Source organism: Caloenas nicobarica, chromosome 2, assembly GCF_036013445.1.
Source record: "Caloenas nicobarica isolate bCalNic1 chromosome 2, bCalNic1.hap1, whole genome shotgun sequence".
Lineage (NCBI taxonomy): Eukaryota > Metazoa > Chordata > Aves > Columbiformes > Columbidae > Caloenas > Caloenas nicobarica.
The window spans coordinates 56,549-73,482 of NC_088246.1; the positions used below are offsets into that span (position 1 = coordinate 56,549).

Below are 16,934 nucleotides of genomic sequence, written 5' to 3' on the forward strand. Positions count from 1 at the left end.
CCGCCGCTGCCGCCTCCTGCCGCCTCCTCGCCCGTGCCCCCTCGCAGCGGGGCTGCCCCACGACAGCCGGGGGCCTCTTTTTTTTTTCCCGACGGCCGGTCCGACCGCTGCCCCCCGCTTTCTGACGGCCACGGCCACGACCCCGCCCGCAGCGGCAGCGCCCCCCTCGGCCCCGCCCCGGCACGGGCACAGGGCGCCGCTTCCCAGCTGCAGTACCGGCCTGTGGCCACCAGACAGCAGCACCGAGCGCGGGTGCGCCGCGCCCCCCGCGCCGCTGCAGCGCGCCCGCTTCTTTTCACACCCCCGGCCCTTCTTCTTGACCCGTGGGCAGCTTCAGCTGCCCTGGAACGCGTTTTCCCAGAGCCGCGCGGATGACAGACACACAGATAAAAAATAAAAGCCTGACATACCTAAAAATATTTTTTTCCTACGGATTTCTTCTAGCCTAATAAAATATATCGCCTTTCTCTGTGCCCTGTGTCTTGTTTGCAGCAATAATTTGGCTGAGCAGCAGCCAGGCAGGGGTTGCTGCTCTGGATGCTTCACATCCTTCAGAAAAGGTTCTCAAACGATCCTGCACAACGATCTTCTGGAACAGGACAGCCCGTGGCGGTGGGACAGGAGCACACGGGCCAGGGGCTCGTCCTGGGCTCGGGGCTGTTTCCGCAGTCGCTCTGTGAGTTGCTCCGTGAGCTGGAACCAACCTCCTGCTGACCCAGCCCGGCCCTTTGTCCCCGGCTTTCCCAGGTCAGCTCAGCGAGCTGGGTCACACAGACTGTTCTCTGGTGGCACCACCGGCTGGGTCACCTGTGTCTGAGATTGTGGGGACACCCCACGAGCTCCCCAGAAAGCAGACATCACAGCACTGAGAAGGGGGCATGCAGGCTTTGGGTTTGGTTTGTTTGGGGTTTTTTTGCCTTTTTTGTTGTTTTTGTTCATTAGCTTCTTGTTGTTTGTTTGTTTTTAAGCTGTTACTCTATATAGCTCATCAATGGTGCTTATAGAGTACGGATAAATCTACCCTGCTTCCTCACAGGAGATGACAATCTTGCTCTACAAGTGATTGAATCTGCTATAGAAAAGTTCGACCACCTCCTGTATAGCAAAGGATAAAAGAAAGTATGGATTTTTGTTGCATCTAATCCATAATGCAAGTTTGAAAACTCAGTGGGAGATTCCTTACAATCCTGTTTAATCTCAAAAAGTTTTGGCGTGTTTATAGCTTCAGGCAGAGTGTGTCTGATCGCCTATAAAATGCACTGTCGATACCAGTTCAGCCTGTCCCACGATATAAGTAGGTCATGTGATATATTTCTCCCAGGGACTCCTGACATCTTTCATTCATTTTTAATAAATCTGCTGAAGTGAAGCTATATGTGTTTTTCATTTTAGCGATCTACAGGGAATTCAAAGCAATAATAAGAACTTGCCGTATTATCAGAAACAGTTTATAAAAAGCAAACTGGTAACAATATGGGGCGGGGGGGGAGTGGAAAAAACACCACCTGGTTTCATTTTTCCCATATCAATTTTTATGAAAAAAACACACACTAGAATGCAGTTATCAGCAAGGTATACAACTTCACATCTACACACAACGTAATTGCACATTTCTGACCATATTAACTACAAATAGGGCAGCTATAAAATATATCAGTTATACCTTCATTTACTTCTAGATATCTTCACTGAAATTATTTTGTTGCCTAAATTACCGTATAATGTGCACTTTATTAATATATTATACATTAAGTATACAAATATATTATGAAACAACAAATCTAGTACCGATACCTTCGTGAATCTGAAAGGAAGTTGGCCATTGGGTAATGCTGAACAATCAACACTCATCTGGATAAAAAATCCAGGAGCAGAGCTGAAACTTGTTTTCATCGGTAGGTTGTACTTTTCTGCAAGTTGTGTTATCATACCTACATACAACACATAAAGATTTGACCCAAATAACATACATCTATGTCCACACACACATACATGTTTGTGTTGTACAAAGATGCACACTGTTACTGAGATTTATAGGCATTGAATGTGTCAGGTAAGTAACATGACAAAAGGCTTTAGAGGTGGGTCTTCAGGGAATTATGTAAGAAAGATACTAATGCAACAAATCCGGTGGCATAAAGCTATTGGGAAAAAAAATCCAGTGGAGAATCAGATAAATTCATGTGTTCTTGAAAGACAGTTCATGCATTCAACCAACTCCCAGGTGGGCCTAACTATGGATAGGAAAGTTTGCTCAAGCACTTAGCGTCAGTGTCTAATTAGCAGACAGAGTACCGACTGTAGACTTAGGACTCTCAGATTTCAACCAGTTCATGACTTTGAGCGATCTTCTTTCCCCACACTGTGGGTAACGCTTTACTTTGCAATCCCCTCCTTAAATCCATCTTGTTCCTGGCTGAGAAGATACCGTATGTGGGAAACTGTTGGATGGTAGAATAATTTGTCCTGTTAAATCACAGGGATTTTGAATACTGCAAAGATGATCATAGTGTGGGCATGGACTTTCTTCACCGCCTCATTCGAGATGGTAATAAATGAGGCTGGAGATCCTGGCTGGGAGCGGCTGCTGTTGTTACTGCTCCTGTCTGCTCCGCCAGGCGTTCGGGTACCGATGCCGCGGGTACCGCTGCTACGCTGAGCCAGCGGAGGTGCTCGGCGCCCAGCTGGAATATCTTGACACTGTTAAAAATAAAAGGTTATCAGATGGCTGCTCTTGTCTAGTTTGCAATTTCTTTAAATCCAGTAATGCTGAGGGGGTTTTGGGTTTCATAAAACTGTTTAAAGAAGAAAATTTTATTCATTACACAACTGCCTGCTCTCCTCACCTTGCATTTGGTTCAGGTAGCTGATGCAGAGCCATGCCCTGTAGCGGGACGAGTCCAGGCAGTCAGTGGTCAGAGAGACCAGCAGTCCCACCAGGGAGCCCAGCTGCCGGCAAGGGCGTCCTCTCTGCAGGAGAGCAGCAGGACAAGGGTCACAGGCGCCCCAGCACCCACTCGTCTCGGCCACCTGTCCCGCTCCCTGAGCAGCAGCCGGGCAGAGGGGCCGGCAGGAGCTGCCCAGGAGCCCCCAGACCCAGCACCCAGCCGGGCAGGGCTCCCTCGCGGGGCCAGGAACGGCAGGGAGGGGACACCAGGGTGTGCGGGGGTCCCTACTCACCGTGAGCTCAGCTCGCTCCTTGCAGGCCCCCAGCACACGGGCACAAACCCGCAGGGCTCTCTCCCGCTCCCACGCTCTGTCGGAGCCCAGCCAGTGCTGCAGGACCTGGGGCAGGGTGCAGCTCTCTCACAACAGGGATCTTCCTCTCCTGGAGATCCCTCTCTCTCGTTCTCTGGCCCCTTCCGGGCACGGCCCCCAACCCCACCGAGCCCTGGCCCTGCAGCCTCCGCTGCCTCACTCTCTCCAGCCGACCCTGCCCCGGGCCAGGTGCTGCTTCCCTGCCAGCGTGTCCCTGCTCCAGCCTTCCCCAGGCTGCTGTCACCCAGCCCATGGCCGGCTCTCAGCTTTCCCTCCGGCAGCAACCACTCCTCTGCCCAGCCTGAGGCCGCAGTGGCTGGCACTGCTGTCCCCCAGCTCAGCCCCTGACTGGGCACACAGCCTCAGGGCGAGGGGCCACAGCCCTACGTTCCCGTAGGAAAGGGGTGTCCACCTGCTGTCACCCGCTAAATCCTTGATTCCCTGCCCCTGCGACACTTTCCCCATGGCTACTCACAAGGACCACATCATCAAAGCCAGCTGAGGTCTCCTCTGCCGCCAGGAGAGTCTCGATGAGGTGGCCCAGATCTTCAACACTTCTCCTGTGCAGAAGCTGGAAGCAGGAGAGGAGAGCTGAGGTTCTGCATCACGGGGGCTGCCAGGGCACATCGAGGGGATCCTGAACCAGGGTGGCAGGCACTGCCCCGTGGTACCTGCATGTTCAGAGCTGCCCGCACCGTCCTGCCCCTCTTCATCCCCTCCTCGGAAGGAAAGGACAGGACAGCCTGGCAGCACATGGCCAGCAGGTCGCGGTTCTCCTCCCTGCTCAGCGCTGGCCTCAGCTTGCTGGCCAGAGGAAAAAGGAAGAGAAAAGAGAAAGGGGAATTACCAGCCCTCTCCAGACTGGCTCAAACCACGACCAGGTTCTTCCTAATCGAGGGCTCCAAACCTAACACCCCCAACCCCTGCCAGCAAGCGCTGCCCTCAGCTCCAGCAGTACCTGCCTCCCCCCGGGCAGCAGCAAACCCCCACCCCAGCTGAAGGAACCCCTGGGGCTCAGGAGACACCCAACATGGGGAGCAGCCTCCCACTCCATGGCCCCAGCAGCTCAACACCACTGGGGCTGCCCTGGCCAGCTGGGACGGGGCACACGGGGAATCCTAGGAGCTGGGAAACAGCCCTCACCTCAACTCCTCCAGGGCCTGAAACACTCCGTACACCAGGGAGTCCCCAGGCTCCTCCTTGATCCAGTCCTGCAAGTCCCAGAGACAAAGGTGCAGAGTTGCCAGTGGGCATGGACACGGGACAGCCCTCCCGCCTCCCCCGGGACAGGCTCTGCTGCCAGGCCTGGGCAGACACTGCCCCGTCACCCCACGGGTCCCCAAAGGCACCGCAGGAGGGACCCTGCTCCACAGCCACCCTGCACCGCAGGGCCCTGCAGCTCAGGACACAGCTTCAGGAGCTCGCGTGAAGCCCAGAGACCATCACCTCTCTGGGGAAAGCGCAGCCCAAAGCTCTCCTGTGCGTCTGTCCCTGCTGCAGGCACTCACCAGCAGGGTCTGTGTCACCTCCTGCTTCAAGGACAGCTCAAAGCTGCCAGCATCACCCACAGCCTGGATGGCAGAGCTGACCTCAGTGACACTCTGCACCAGGGTGAGCTTGAGCTGCATCTCCTGAGGGCAAAGAGAGCAAAGCAGCCCTTGAACTCTCTGCGGGGCTGAGAGGTGGAAGAGGAGTATGGGCAGGGGGACACACAGGGATTTGCATCTGGATGTTGAGGACAAATCCTTCCTTGGGGGATCTTTAGAAAGAGTTTGTCCATCTTGGTACACCCCAGCCCCAAGGGGCTGGAACGAGGGCACCCAGGCGTCCCTGTCCCTGCACGGGTCATGCTCCTACCCTCTGTGTGACTCTGGAGAGCCGCAGGATGGTGCCCATGATCTCTCTATCCATGCAGGCGAGTAGCTGCTCCCTGGAGGTGCGCAGAGCGGTGCCGCTGTACGTGCACATCAGAGCAGCACAAGTGGCCCAAGGTCTCTCTGTGCCCTGCGGCGGTTGTGCCTGTGACAACAGAGATGCCCCCAGACGTCAGCCCCAGTACTGCCCCGCACCCTCACCAGCTCCTTCCTCCCCTGGGCACCTCCCCACACTGCTCCTCGAGCTGCGAGCTCCGGGGCTGGGAGCTGTTCCCGTCCTGCAGCCGGGGCTCTCGCACGGGATGGGGAGCAGGGAGCAGCCAGCATTGCACACACGGCTGGTGGATTTTCCGCTGTCCTTCCCAACACATCTCAGGGGCCCCAACGCTGGGACATCCCCTCTGAAACACAGGTCTTGGGCAGCTCTTACAAGAGGGCTGATATAAACACAGCTGCCACAGTTTGGCTACAGAAGGTGTAGAAGTGAAAATAAGGTCCAAAAAAGGAAAGCCAAAGAGCAAAACCCTGCATCCTTTACCTTCCAGCCCGTGGAAGTCTCATCAAACCCGTCTCTGGTGAAAGCAGTCACCGTGTCCAAGACCAGGTTGAAGTGGGTCTCAGCAACATGGGACACCACAGAAATCATCCCCTGCAACCACAGGGAAATGGGGAGCGGGCTCCAGCCCAGGCACTCAGCCATGATCAGTGACGATGGCCAAGCAGGATGTTGCAATAAGGGGGAAACAGCAGCGATGGGGACATCAAGGTCTGGAGCGGGGCCAGGACCAGCTCTCCCTCTGCCCCAGGAACAGGGGCAGGACATGAGCATCACCTCACCTGGGTCTCAGAGAGATCCACAGAGTCTGTGTCCTGGAGGAATCTCAGCACCTGCCCTTGGACATGGCTGAGGTCCCGACAACCTGCCAGCGCCCTCCCGAGAGCCTTGTAGAGGAAAAGCTGAAAGAGAAGAGGCTGAGCCTGAGATGCGGTCACAGCCTGACCTGTCAGGAGAGGGCTGGCCCCAGACGGACCCGACTCCCCCAGGAGCAGGCGAGAGCGGCCACGGTACCAGGCTGGGGCAGCACGGGGGGAAGCGCAGTTTGGGGGTGAAGCAGTGAAAACTGCCTGCATGGGCAGAGCCCTGGTGTGGGGCAGGAGACAAACCTCCTCCCAGGAGCCAGGGGCAGAGCTGCCCAGCTGCCAGCTCAGCTGCTGGCTCAGGCCCACGGTCCAGGTCTCATCCTCAACGGGCTCCAGGGATGCTCGCAGGAACTGGGGGGAAGAGGAGAGGAAGTGAGTGTCCCCCTGCCCTTGGCCAGGGCCCTTCCCGCACCCATGTGTCTTGGGATGCTGCTGGGGGAGAGCTGCTGGAATGGCAGTGTCTCCTCCTGCCAAACCCAGCCCTCTTTTCAACAGCTTCCCACAACTCTGTCTGCTCCCTCTTCTACCCGTCTGTTTGTGACACCCCCCGAGGATGCTGTACCTTAAGCACATGCTGCTCCAACTCTGCAGAGTCCAGGGAGCTCTCGGCTCTTCCTAGAAAGCAAGAGGAAGCAAAAGCTCTTGCTGCCGTTCAAGATCACACCAAAGAAGGGCCCAGTGGTCTCCTCCGCCATCAGACCTCCCAAAAGTCCCAGGCCATCAGGCTGGAAAGGGCCCACAAGCACCTATGCCAAAGCCCTTGCAAGGCCACAGACACAGGAGGGAACCCAGGGGCGTTTGTCAGAGCCACTGAATTCATGCTGGGGAAGGATGCACTGACCACGGCTGATCCCCACTGTGTGACTGCTGGGAAGCTGCATTTTCCTGCTCCTCCCTCCCCTCCAGCCTCTCCCCCCACCCACACTTTACCTGCCAGGTGCTGCGGCAGGAGGGGGAACTCGGTGGCCCACGCTGTCCCCAAGGCCCCACGGGTCCAGCCCTGCGGGGCCTGCAGCGGCTGCAAGGCAGTGACTGCGCGGCCGCTGCTGGTGTGAGGAGCCGCCGACAGCACCTGGGCGAGGGCAGGAGAGACAGGTCACTCCTGTCACCAGAGCCACCAGAGCCACCCCTGCCAGCCCCGAGACAGGACTGGGATCCCGGAGGGGCTCAGGCGGGCTCGGGAGTGCTGCCAGAAAAGCTCTTTCTTTCCCCAGGGCCCCACTACTCACCAGCAGTTGAGCCAGCAGCGCCTGGGGAGCCGGCAGCCGGGCTGCGGGGAGCAGGAAAGGCTGGGTGAGACGAAGAAGCCCCCGCCGTGCCCTGACCCTCGTACCTCCCGTGGCACACACAGGGCTGAGAGCAGCTGCATGGCCACAGTGCCGGCCCGCGGGCTCCCCGGGCTGCCCCGCATGGGATGAAGGCAGATCCAGCACGGCCAGGAAGGAGCCCCAGCTCCCCGGGAGCCAGAGCCTGACTCTGCCCTTTGCTTTTCCTGGGCTCCTGCTCAGGGTTTGTGGGGCACAGAGAGACACAGACTGGTCTGAGCCCCTTCTAAACCCAGCAGCACCCCCTGGGGCTCCTACCTTGCTCCTGCAAGTCCACAGCATCGGGCTCCTCCTCTTCCTCACATCCCGCTCTCTCCCGTCTCTCCAGCAGGGCTCGCAGGGAGCAGGACAGCGAGATCAGCACACCACTGTACTGGGCTGGAACGATGTGCTGCAGCAGCCTGGGCCACAGGAGCTGCAGAGAAGAACCGAGCAATGAAGCACATACGCATTTCCACTCAGCTCCGAGATGTAAAGGATGGTCTACATTTCCCTGAGCCTCGTGTGCTTCGTGAGCACACGTGAGGGGAGAGGTTCAGGGCATGAGGAAGAGCAATGAGAAACACTCTGAAGGAAAGAAGTGGCCATAGCAGCAGGCCAGAGAGCAACTTACTTGGGACATCCCTCTCTGAGAGACATTCAGCGAGCCCAGGATGTCCACGCACGGGGCTCGAAGAGCTCTGTGCTCCTGAGGCTGCCAGGCAAAAAGGCCTCCTGCTGCCTGTAAAACAGAGTTGGCAAAACCCCCGTTACTCTCAGCTCCCAACCGACCAGGCTCAGGCACGGCCCCAGCACTGCTGCTGCGCCAGCATCCTGGGAGCAGCGACCTCCCGAAGGAGAATCCAGAAGCCCTTTCCTTCGCCCTGCTCCCAAAACAGCCTCCTGGAGCCCTGGAGAAGAGTGGCACACACACATCTCCCAGACAGCCAGATGCTCCAGCCAGAGAGGGAAGATCCTTGGCAAGCCAGCAGCAGGCTGGGCCATCCCTGGCCTTCATCTCCTGGGTGCCCAGCTGGAAACACTCACTGAAGGGGCTGCCACACAGCCTGTCCCCTTGCCAGAAGGGATGTGGGCCCCCGGGCTGCTATGGGATGGGCAGGGCGTGCTTTGGAGAGCCAGAGCACGAGAACGCCACAGAAAGCTCCTCTAGCCAGGCCCACCTGTGTGCACGGGCTGCGTTGGGCTGATGGCCCATCAGCATTTCGGGATGGATGATGCCCTGTCCCCACAAGTCTGTCCCTCCCTTCCCAAGGCAGCTTTGCTGGAGGTGCGTGTGGGCACGGCTCAGCCCATGGGGCGTGCAGGTAGTCCTGGGTGGCGTGTCCAGGTGCAAACCCACATCACCCAGACATCTCCACCACCATGGCACAGCCCTGTGGAGGCCGCTGCGATGGCCGTGCTGGCACCGATGGCCCTGCAGCGTGGAGCTCTCCATGGGCAAGGGTGCCTGCAGGAGCTCTCAGCACGGTCCAGGCAATGGCTGAAGCCCCGGTGTCCTGCTCTGCCCTTACCAGTCTGCCCGAGCTCCGGCTGTACTCGCTGGAGATGTGCCCCACCACATCCTGTGGCCAGCAGCTCTGGGAGCCGTAGCTGAGCAGTTCCCGGGTGAACTCCAGAACTGCCCTCTGCACCTGCCGGGGAGAGCATGGTTATCACCCTCCTGTTCCAAACCACAGGGAAGCCGCCTTCACCTGGGGACAGCCTTTGCGGCTCACGGGGAGATGACGAGAGCACGGCAGAAGCTTTTGCTGCTGCCATGGCCTGGCCAGGCTCTGCCCCAAGGGAAAGGGTTTCTCTGCCTTCCCTGGCAGCACTGTCCCTTCCCAAACCAGCTCACCTGGGCGCTGGGGTCGTTGCGCACCAGCTGCACGGCCACCACCACCTGGGGCAGCTTCTTCCTTGCTGCAGGAGCTGGAAGAGACACAGAGAGGTGTGCGTTGAGGCAGAGCCCTGACAGCACAAGGTTCCCTTGAAGCTTCCAAGCTTTACATACACTGGTGGGACAGAAAAGCAAGGCCTGACTCTGATTTCACAGGAGCCAGCGGTGTGCCCAGAGTGACTCTGTTTCTAGAGGCGCGGCTATTTTATGGGCACCAAAAGCTCTGGTAACACAGAGAATGAGAGAAACGGCACTGGTACGAGCATCTCCCACCCACCCGCACCCTGCAGCTCCTTTCGGGTGCAGCTGCACCACTTCCAGCCTGTTCCTGCGCTCAGCCCAGCAGCCCCAGCCCCTGCCGTGTGTCCCCGGCCCCAGCACCGACCGTCAGAGCGAGCCAGCTCTCCCAGCACGCTCAGGGTTGCCACACGCTGGGCCTCGCTCCTGTGCCTCAGCTGGGACCGCAGAACCGCCGCAGGGCAGGTTTGGGCTGCAGGGAAGAAATCGCGTCCTGCATTAGCAGGCGGCTGCCCCTGGCTGCCGAGGACAGGGACAGAGCTGCCACGGCACGGTGACATCGCCCCGTCCCCTCTCCTTACCCTGCAGCATCATGTGGCGGGATGGCTTTGCCTTACGGGCTGGGCCAGGCTCCTCAGTCACATCAGGGACCTGTGGGAACAAGGGTCATTTGAGAGAAATGTGCATCAGCCTTGAGAGGGATTGAAAAGAATTGGTGCTCTCTGCCTTCCCCCCCTCCCTTGTTCCTCCTGCAGCTTGGCTGAGAGGGAAATCACTGTGGGAACCAGGCTGCCCCTCCAGCCCCTTCCAAGCACAGAATCACAGAATGTCCCAAGTTGGAAGGAACCCACAAGGATCTCGAGTCCACCTCCTGTCCCTGCACAGGGCACCCCACAGGTCACACCGTGTGTCTGAGGACATTGTCCAGTCTCTTCTTGAACACTGTCAGGTTGGGGCCGGGACACCTCCCTGGGGAGCCTGTTCCAGTGTCCAGCACCCTCTGGGTGAAGAACCTTTTCCTCATGTCCAACTGATCCTCCCCAGCACATCTTCCTGCCATTCCCTGGGATCCCAGCATTGCTCTTCCTGCAGCCTTAAGGCACCTCCATGGCACCTGGCTCACCACCTGGCGTGCTGCTCTGCAGGTGGTCCTGGCAGAGGGACACCCTGCCCCGCGCCGCAGGCTCCCCTTACCTGGCGGTGCCCAGCGGGGCGGGTGGTGAGAGCGGAGCCCCGTGGGCTTGGGGTCTGACCTCCCTGCAGCATCTGCAGGACGTGGCCGAGGTTCTACAAGAGAACGGGGAGGTGTGAGGAAGAGGAGACTAAAGCCACCGCAATGCCCCAGGAAAAGGAGAAGCCCAGCACAGCTGGGATGAGGGGAGCCCCTGATGTCAGCTCCCAGGGACATTCCCAAACCCTCCTGCCCGGGGTCCTTGTTTGCCCCCACTCTGAGCAGCACCAGAGGGTCTCTGGCCTCTGCACAGGACCATTGCTGACAACTCAGATTCACAGAATCAGAGAATCATTTTGGTTGGAAAAGCCCCTCAAGCTCATCAAGTCCAACGTTACCCCACCCCTGGCACTACCCCATGTCCCTGAGAACCTCATCTCCACGTCTGTTCAACCCCTCCAGGGATGGTGACTCCACCACTGTCCTGGGCAGCCTGTTCCAGTGCCCGACGGCCCTTTCCAGGAAGAAATGTCTCCTCCCAACACTTCCCACTCAGACCTTGTCCCTCACTGGACGGCACTGGACGTTACGGCAAAGCTCTGCCCACGCACAGCGCCCCAGGGAGGTGCCAGTGCCTCCCTTCCCAAGAAGATGAGCCCCAGGGACTCTTGGTTCCCCCTGTCCCCAACCCCCCCATCACGCTTTTCTTGCCCAAAGAGCCCAGGAAGCCTCAGGCCTCCTCTGCTCTCCCTGCTCCTTCTCTAAGGGCTTCCCAGGTCCCCTGGCACCCCACAGCTCCCCAGCACCGTGTGGCACTGGCAGAGACCCGCCGATCAGCCACGCCGGGCCCTGCGTGAGTCCTCACCTTGGTGACCCGGGACGTGTCCTGGACCCACTGGTGCCGGCGCAGGAGCCGGAGGAGCTGCTCCCGGGCACGCTGGCAGTGCCGCTCCTCACACACAAGGACGCCAACCATGGCAGCCACCGCACGGAGGACAGCCCGATTATCCTGGGGAGGGAAGGGAGAGGCTCTGCTTGGGCGGCTGAAGCTCTGCCTGGTGCTCAGCACCCCCTGGACACCAGTCTTCCCTTCCCACTGGGAGGGGGTTCCCCTTCCCTTCTGCCCCGCGGGAAAGGGACTCACTCCAGAGCAGAGCCAGCGTTTCCCCAGGCTGGTAGCCCAGCCCTTCCTGCAGAAGGGCTGCAGGACTCGGCTGCTTCTCTCCAGGGAGCCCCCAGCCTCAGGCACAGTGCCAGCAGGCTCCCGGCTCGGGGGCTTTCCCCGCAGACCCCTTCCCTTCCCCACCTCCCTCTGCTCGACCCCACGGGGCATAGATGGACCCACTGACGCGGACACCCCTGCTGCGGCCCTTCTCACCTCTTCCTCCTTGCAGCCCAGCCAATTTACCACCGCGTGATGGAAGAGCGGGTAAATGTCTCCACAGAGCTGTGCTGCCCTTCTGCGAGGAAAGGGGCATTGCTTGCGGCTGCACAAGTACATGGTGATGCCCTTGGACCATCGCTCCAGAACTGCACCAGGAGAAAGGACAAGGGAGCACGTGAGAGTCTGCAGCAAGGAAGGGTCCTTGCACCCTCGCCCAAGCCTGCTTTAAGTACAGCCCCAGGCTCAGCAGGGCCCAGTCCAGGACCAGATCTGGGTCCGAGGACAAGCTGTGCTCTGGAGGTGTCTGGATTCTAACACCCCGCTGTTTCCCTCCTCCCCACTGCACCTGTTCCTCCTCAGTGGCCCCTTGTCTTACCATTGGTTGCCACCGAGAAGAGCCTGGCTCCATCCTCGTGACACTCACCCTTTCTATATTTATAAACATTCATGAGGTCACCCCTCCGTCTCCTCCAAACTAAAGAGCCCCAGCTCCTCAGCCTTTCCTCATAAGGGAGATGCTCCACTCCCTTCAGCATCTTCCTTGCCCTGCGCTGGACTCTCTCCAGCAGTTCCCTGTCCTTCTGGAACTGAGGGGAGAAGAGAAGGAGTCTCCAGAGAAGGAGGCTCCACACGTGCTCTGGGCAGCCTGCTCCAGGCTCTGGCACCTCCCAGCAAAGAAGTTTCTCCTCATGTTCAGATGGACCCTCCTGTGTCTCAGTCTGTGCCCGTTGCCCCTCACCCTGGCGTTGGGCACCACTGAACAGTCTGGTCCATCCTCTGACACCCACCCTTCAGACATTTACCAGAATAAATAAGGTCCCCTCTCAGCCTTCTCCAGGCTGAACAGCCCCAGCTCTCTCAGCCTTTCCTCAGAAGAAAGATGCTCCAGACCCCTCAGCATCTTTGTAGCTCCTCGTTGTAAGGAACAGAAGCCACGGGAAGGGACCCGGGAGCTCCTGATGTGTCCTGCCCACAGAAACCTCCCAGGCTTCCCCCGCTCCTCTGCATACTCAGCAGTTTGGGATCCCAGGGTGGGCTGACACCCAGCACCTCTCCTCTAGGATCACATGGAGCCACCAAAGGCCACCCCAGCCCCTGCGCGGGCCCTGGCCGAGCTGACACTCACCCCCGCAGACAGCGCGCAGGGTCCGGCCGCTCCCCGCCTGGCTCAGCGTCCTGCGCAGCGCCAGCAGCGTCGCTCCCGCGAAGGGGACACAGCGCGGGGCTGCCGAGAAGGGACAGAGGGAGCCAGAGGGTCAGTGACACACAGGGGACACCAGGGTCCATCTCTGGCAAGGCTGGAGCTGCTGGGCCGCGGGGGACATGCCAAAGGGTGCCAGGAGGGTGGCCTTCCCAAGGGGGACATGGGGAAGACCTGTGGGGAAATAGGGGGGACAGCGGGGGACAGAGACCCTGTGGGTTTGTCTCCAGTGGGTTCCTACTGTCCAAGCACCAGGACTGGGCTGCTGAGGCAGAGCTGCTGGCCGGTCCTGGCACCAAGCAAGGAGGCGCAGCAACTCCAGAGTCCCCCCAGTTCAAGACAGGGCATTTAAGGAGCGGGGGGATCCCTTTTCCCTGTTATCACGGACCCCTGCCAAAAGCAGCAGGCCGAGGGTGCCGTACCGTAGCTGCTGGCCATCTTGCCCAAGGTGACGAGCACAACCTCATCAGGGACCTTCCCTGCCACCTTCAGGTGGCTCTGGAGCTCAGCCATGACGAAGTAGAAGTGGGAGCGGGCCAGAGCCACCAAGAAGTCACTGGCGGCCATCCTCACATCATCCATCACACCCTGAAAAAAGCGCCGCATAGAATTACACAATCATTTTGGTTGGAAAAGCCCCTCAAGGTCATTGAGTCCAACTGTTAACCCGCCCCTGGCACTGCCCCATGTCCCTGAGAACCTCATCTCCATCTGTCCAGCCCCTCCAGGGATGGTGACTCCACCGCTGCCCTGGGCAGCCTGTTCCAATGCCCCACAGCCCTTTGGGGAAGAAATTGGTCCCCAGATCCAACCTCAACCTCCCCTGGCGCAACTTGAGGCCGTTTCCTCTGGTCCTGGCGCTTGTTCCTGGGGAGCAGAGCCCGACTCCCCCTGGCTCCAAGCTCCTTTCAGGCAGGTCAGAGATCAGAAGGTCTCCCCTCAGCTCCTGTTCTCCAGCTGAACCCCCAGCTCCCTCAGCCGCTCCCATCACACTTGTGCTCCAGCCCCTCACCAGCTCCGTTCCCTTCTCTCAACTCTCTCCAGCACCTCAAGGGCTGTCCTGCAGTGATGGGCCCAAAAGTGACCCCAGGATTTGAGGTAGAACACAGTATTCAAGAAGTAACCTTGAGCCTGACCCCAGCTCTTGCTCAGTTAGAAACAACCCCAAGTCCACTTCTCTGCACAGCTCTCTGTGTCCCCTCTTCAAATTCTCTGTCATGAGGAGTCCCCAGAGCTTCTCTCTGAGGACCTCCGCTGGGTCTGAATAACCGAGGAACATCTCTGTATTTCCCCAAAAACCAGGGGTGGAGGCAGGCTGCTTTGGTGACTCTGTGGGAGAACAGGCTCACCTGGGCTGCTCGCAAGTCACCCGAGGCCTCTGCTATGAGGCGGTTCACGACACCGCTGGGCAAGCAGCCATCCTGTCCCTGCAAGACACGCTCCAGATCCCGGTACGTGTCCACCCGGCCGCCCTGGGGACAGACCACAAAGGGCAGTGATGGGACTCGCTTTGCTCTCGTTCCCAGGGAGCCACCAGAGAGACCCGCTGTCCTTCAAACCATCCGTGGGACACGGGCACGAGGTACGAGCTGCAGGTATCGCGTCGGGAAGGCCACGGGGAATGGAAAGATCTTCTGCGGCAGCTCTGAGACAAGCAGGGAGCCAGAGAGGGACACAGACCCCACCAGGGGAAGAGGCCGTGGGGGTCACTCCTGAGGACGGGGAAGGTGGAGGTCAGAGGGAAGGTGCCAGGTGGCCAAGGGGAAGGCGTGGGCACCAGCCCCTGACCTGAGAGGGAGAAGCCACGAGCACCCTGCACCCAGTGCCGCCCCTCGCACAGGCAGGAGCCCCGGGCTGCTGGGACAGCTCCAAACCAAAGCTCGGCAGGGGCCTTGGGGACCTGGGGAAAGGCACTGGGGAGAAGCTGGGGCTGATGGCAGAGGCTCTGCCCTGCCCAGGAGAGAGCTGAGAGCTCCTGGGGACAGGAGGGAGGGAGCAGCGACATTCGTCCCGCCTGAGCGGTAGGATCAGCGCTTGGGGACGCAGCTTGCGGGGCAGAGATGCCATCAGACAAGATCCCTCTCTGCCGCGGCCCCGGGGAAGCCCGGGGCACGGAGGGGAGCCCTCGCCCCCTGCCTCACCTCACGGTCTTGCAGCTGTTTCAGCCGAGAAGTCCCGATGGCCACAAAGGTGTCAACAGCCTCAGGGACAGTCCCTGCCGCCCGGCCTCTGTCCTCAGGACTGGAGGCTCTGGACGGGGGACACACACATGGACAGAGAGCTGGAAGGAAAGAAGGAACTGGTATTGCTGGCTGCAGAGCTTCCAGCAGGGAGGGTGAAGGTCTCCCCAGCCTCCCCCAGCACCACCAGCCTGGGCTGGGCTGGACCACAGAGGGCAGGGACAGGACGGAGCCGGAGCCCTTGGGGAGGTGCCTGGCAGCAGGACGGGAGGGGAGGTGACAGGGACAGCACCTGGAGGGACAGACGCCCCAACCTCCCGCCAGCCCCTCACCTCGGAGCGCCCTCATACGCCTCATGGCTGCAGATCTCCCAGATCAACGCTCTCCTCTCACCAGGTTCTCCTCCCTCAAACACCACGAGAAACCAAGGCAACGCCAGCCCCAAGAGGAGGAGATAGAACCCAGGCATTGTGACCCCACCGCAGGGCACGGTGCCTGACCCAGGGCTGCGGTGGCACAGGGACACGTGCTGGCGACACACCGTGGGGCAGGGACCAGACACGACCAGACCGGGAGGAGTCTCTGGTAGGTCCCAGATGCAGCAGTTTTCTCCAAAAGAGAAAAATCATGTCAGGTGGCTTCACTGGAGGAGTCTGGGGCTTCCACCTGGCGTCTCAGCTTCCTATAGGAAGTGAGGTGACTCTGCGAGACCCTGGGAGGAGTCTTGGGTGGATCCTGCAGGACAGAGTTTCCACTCAGAAAGAAAAATCACCTCGGGTAGATTCATTGGAAGAGTCTGAGGCTGCCACCGAGGATCTTCTGTCCCTAAAGCAGAGGTCAAAATACTCCAGGAGATGCCTGGGAGGAGTTTTGGGCTCTCCCCAGAGAAGTGAGCTTCTAGCATGAGAGACCTGGGGGGGTCCTGAGGGACCTGGGGGGTTCAGCCTGGAGAACAGGAGGCTGAGGTGGGACCTTCTCGCTCTCTGCAACTGCCCGAAAGGAGGTTGTAGCATGGACGGTGTTGGTCTCATCTCCCAAGTAGCAAGTGACAGGACAAGAGGAAATGGCCTCAAGTTGCACCAGAGGAGGTTGAGATTGGATATTAGGAAAAAATTCTTCCTCGAAAGAGCTGTCGGGTATTGGAACAGGCTGCCCAGGGCAGTGGTGAAGTCACCTTCTTTCTACTAGGCCAGTCTTTCAGTGTACTCTGGTAGGGGATATTTTACTCTGAAAAGGAATTCTGTTCAAGAAATAGGATACATTTCCATATTAGCTGATTCTCCAAGTGTCCAGAAAATTCATCCACAGTTATAATTTTTTTTTTTAACAAATTAAAATACTGTAACAAGTTACTCCTGGGGAGATACTCACTGGATAGAAGAAGGAAGTTTTTCACTATGAGAAGGACCAGTCCTTGGAATAATCTCCCCAAGGCAGTGGTGGGTTCCCCAATATCGGACACTTCTAAGATTCAGCTGGACAGGGTGCTGAGCCAGCTTGTCTAGACCGGGCTTTGCCAAGAAAGGCTGGACTAGATGATCCTTGTGCTCCCTTCCAACCCGCTATTCTATGATTCTAAACTTCAAATAGAAATCATGTCAAACAAAACTTGAGCTTTATGTAGTTACACTTGTGTATTCCATGTGCATGTGGAATGCAAGTACCAGATGTGAGAAAGATTTTTGCATGAGACTGCAGGGTCTAAGAACCACCACAGTTAGGT

The 16,934-nt window shown here is 58.8% G+C and overlaps 1 protein-coding gene across 1 annotated transcript; it reads right to left on the bottom strand.

The window, feature by feature from the left end:
- Positions 1-1,524: 1,524 nt before the first annotated feature.
- LOC135986322 (maestro heat-like repeat-containing protein family member 2B) lies at positions 1,525-16,227 on the bottom strand. The gene is made up of 28 exons (XM_065630280.1): positions 15,544-16,227; positions 15,173-15,312; positions 14,381-14,503; positions 13,454-13,619; positions 12,957-13,055; positions 11,825-11,976; positions 11,312-11,455; positions 10,470-10,562; positions 9,857-9,926; positions 9,643-9,747; positions 9,216-9,361; positions 8,890-9,009; positions 7,992-8,099; positions 7,637-7,793; positions 7,283-7,323; positions 6,984-7,125; positions 6,616-6,668; positions 6,297-6,404; positions 5,970-6,089; positions 5,671-5,781; positions 5,116-5,277; positions 4,767-4,889; positions 4,402-4,469; positions 3,930-4,062; positions 3,734-3,829; positions 3,181-3,285; positions 2,847-2,970; positions 1,525-2,700 (listed from the first exon to the last, which is right to left on the bottom strand). Exons 1-28 carry the CDS (start codon positions 15,566-15,568, stop codon positions 2,651-2,653), a joined length of 3,084 nt encoding a protein of 1,027 aa, XP_065486352.1. The 5' UTR covers positions 15,569-16,227; the 3' UTR covers positions 1,525-2,650.
- Between the last annotated feature and the right edge of the window lie 707 nt (positions 16,228-16,934).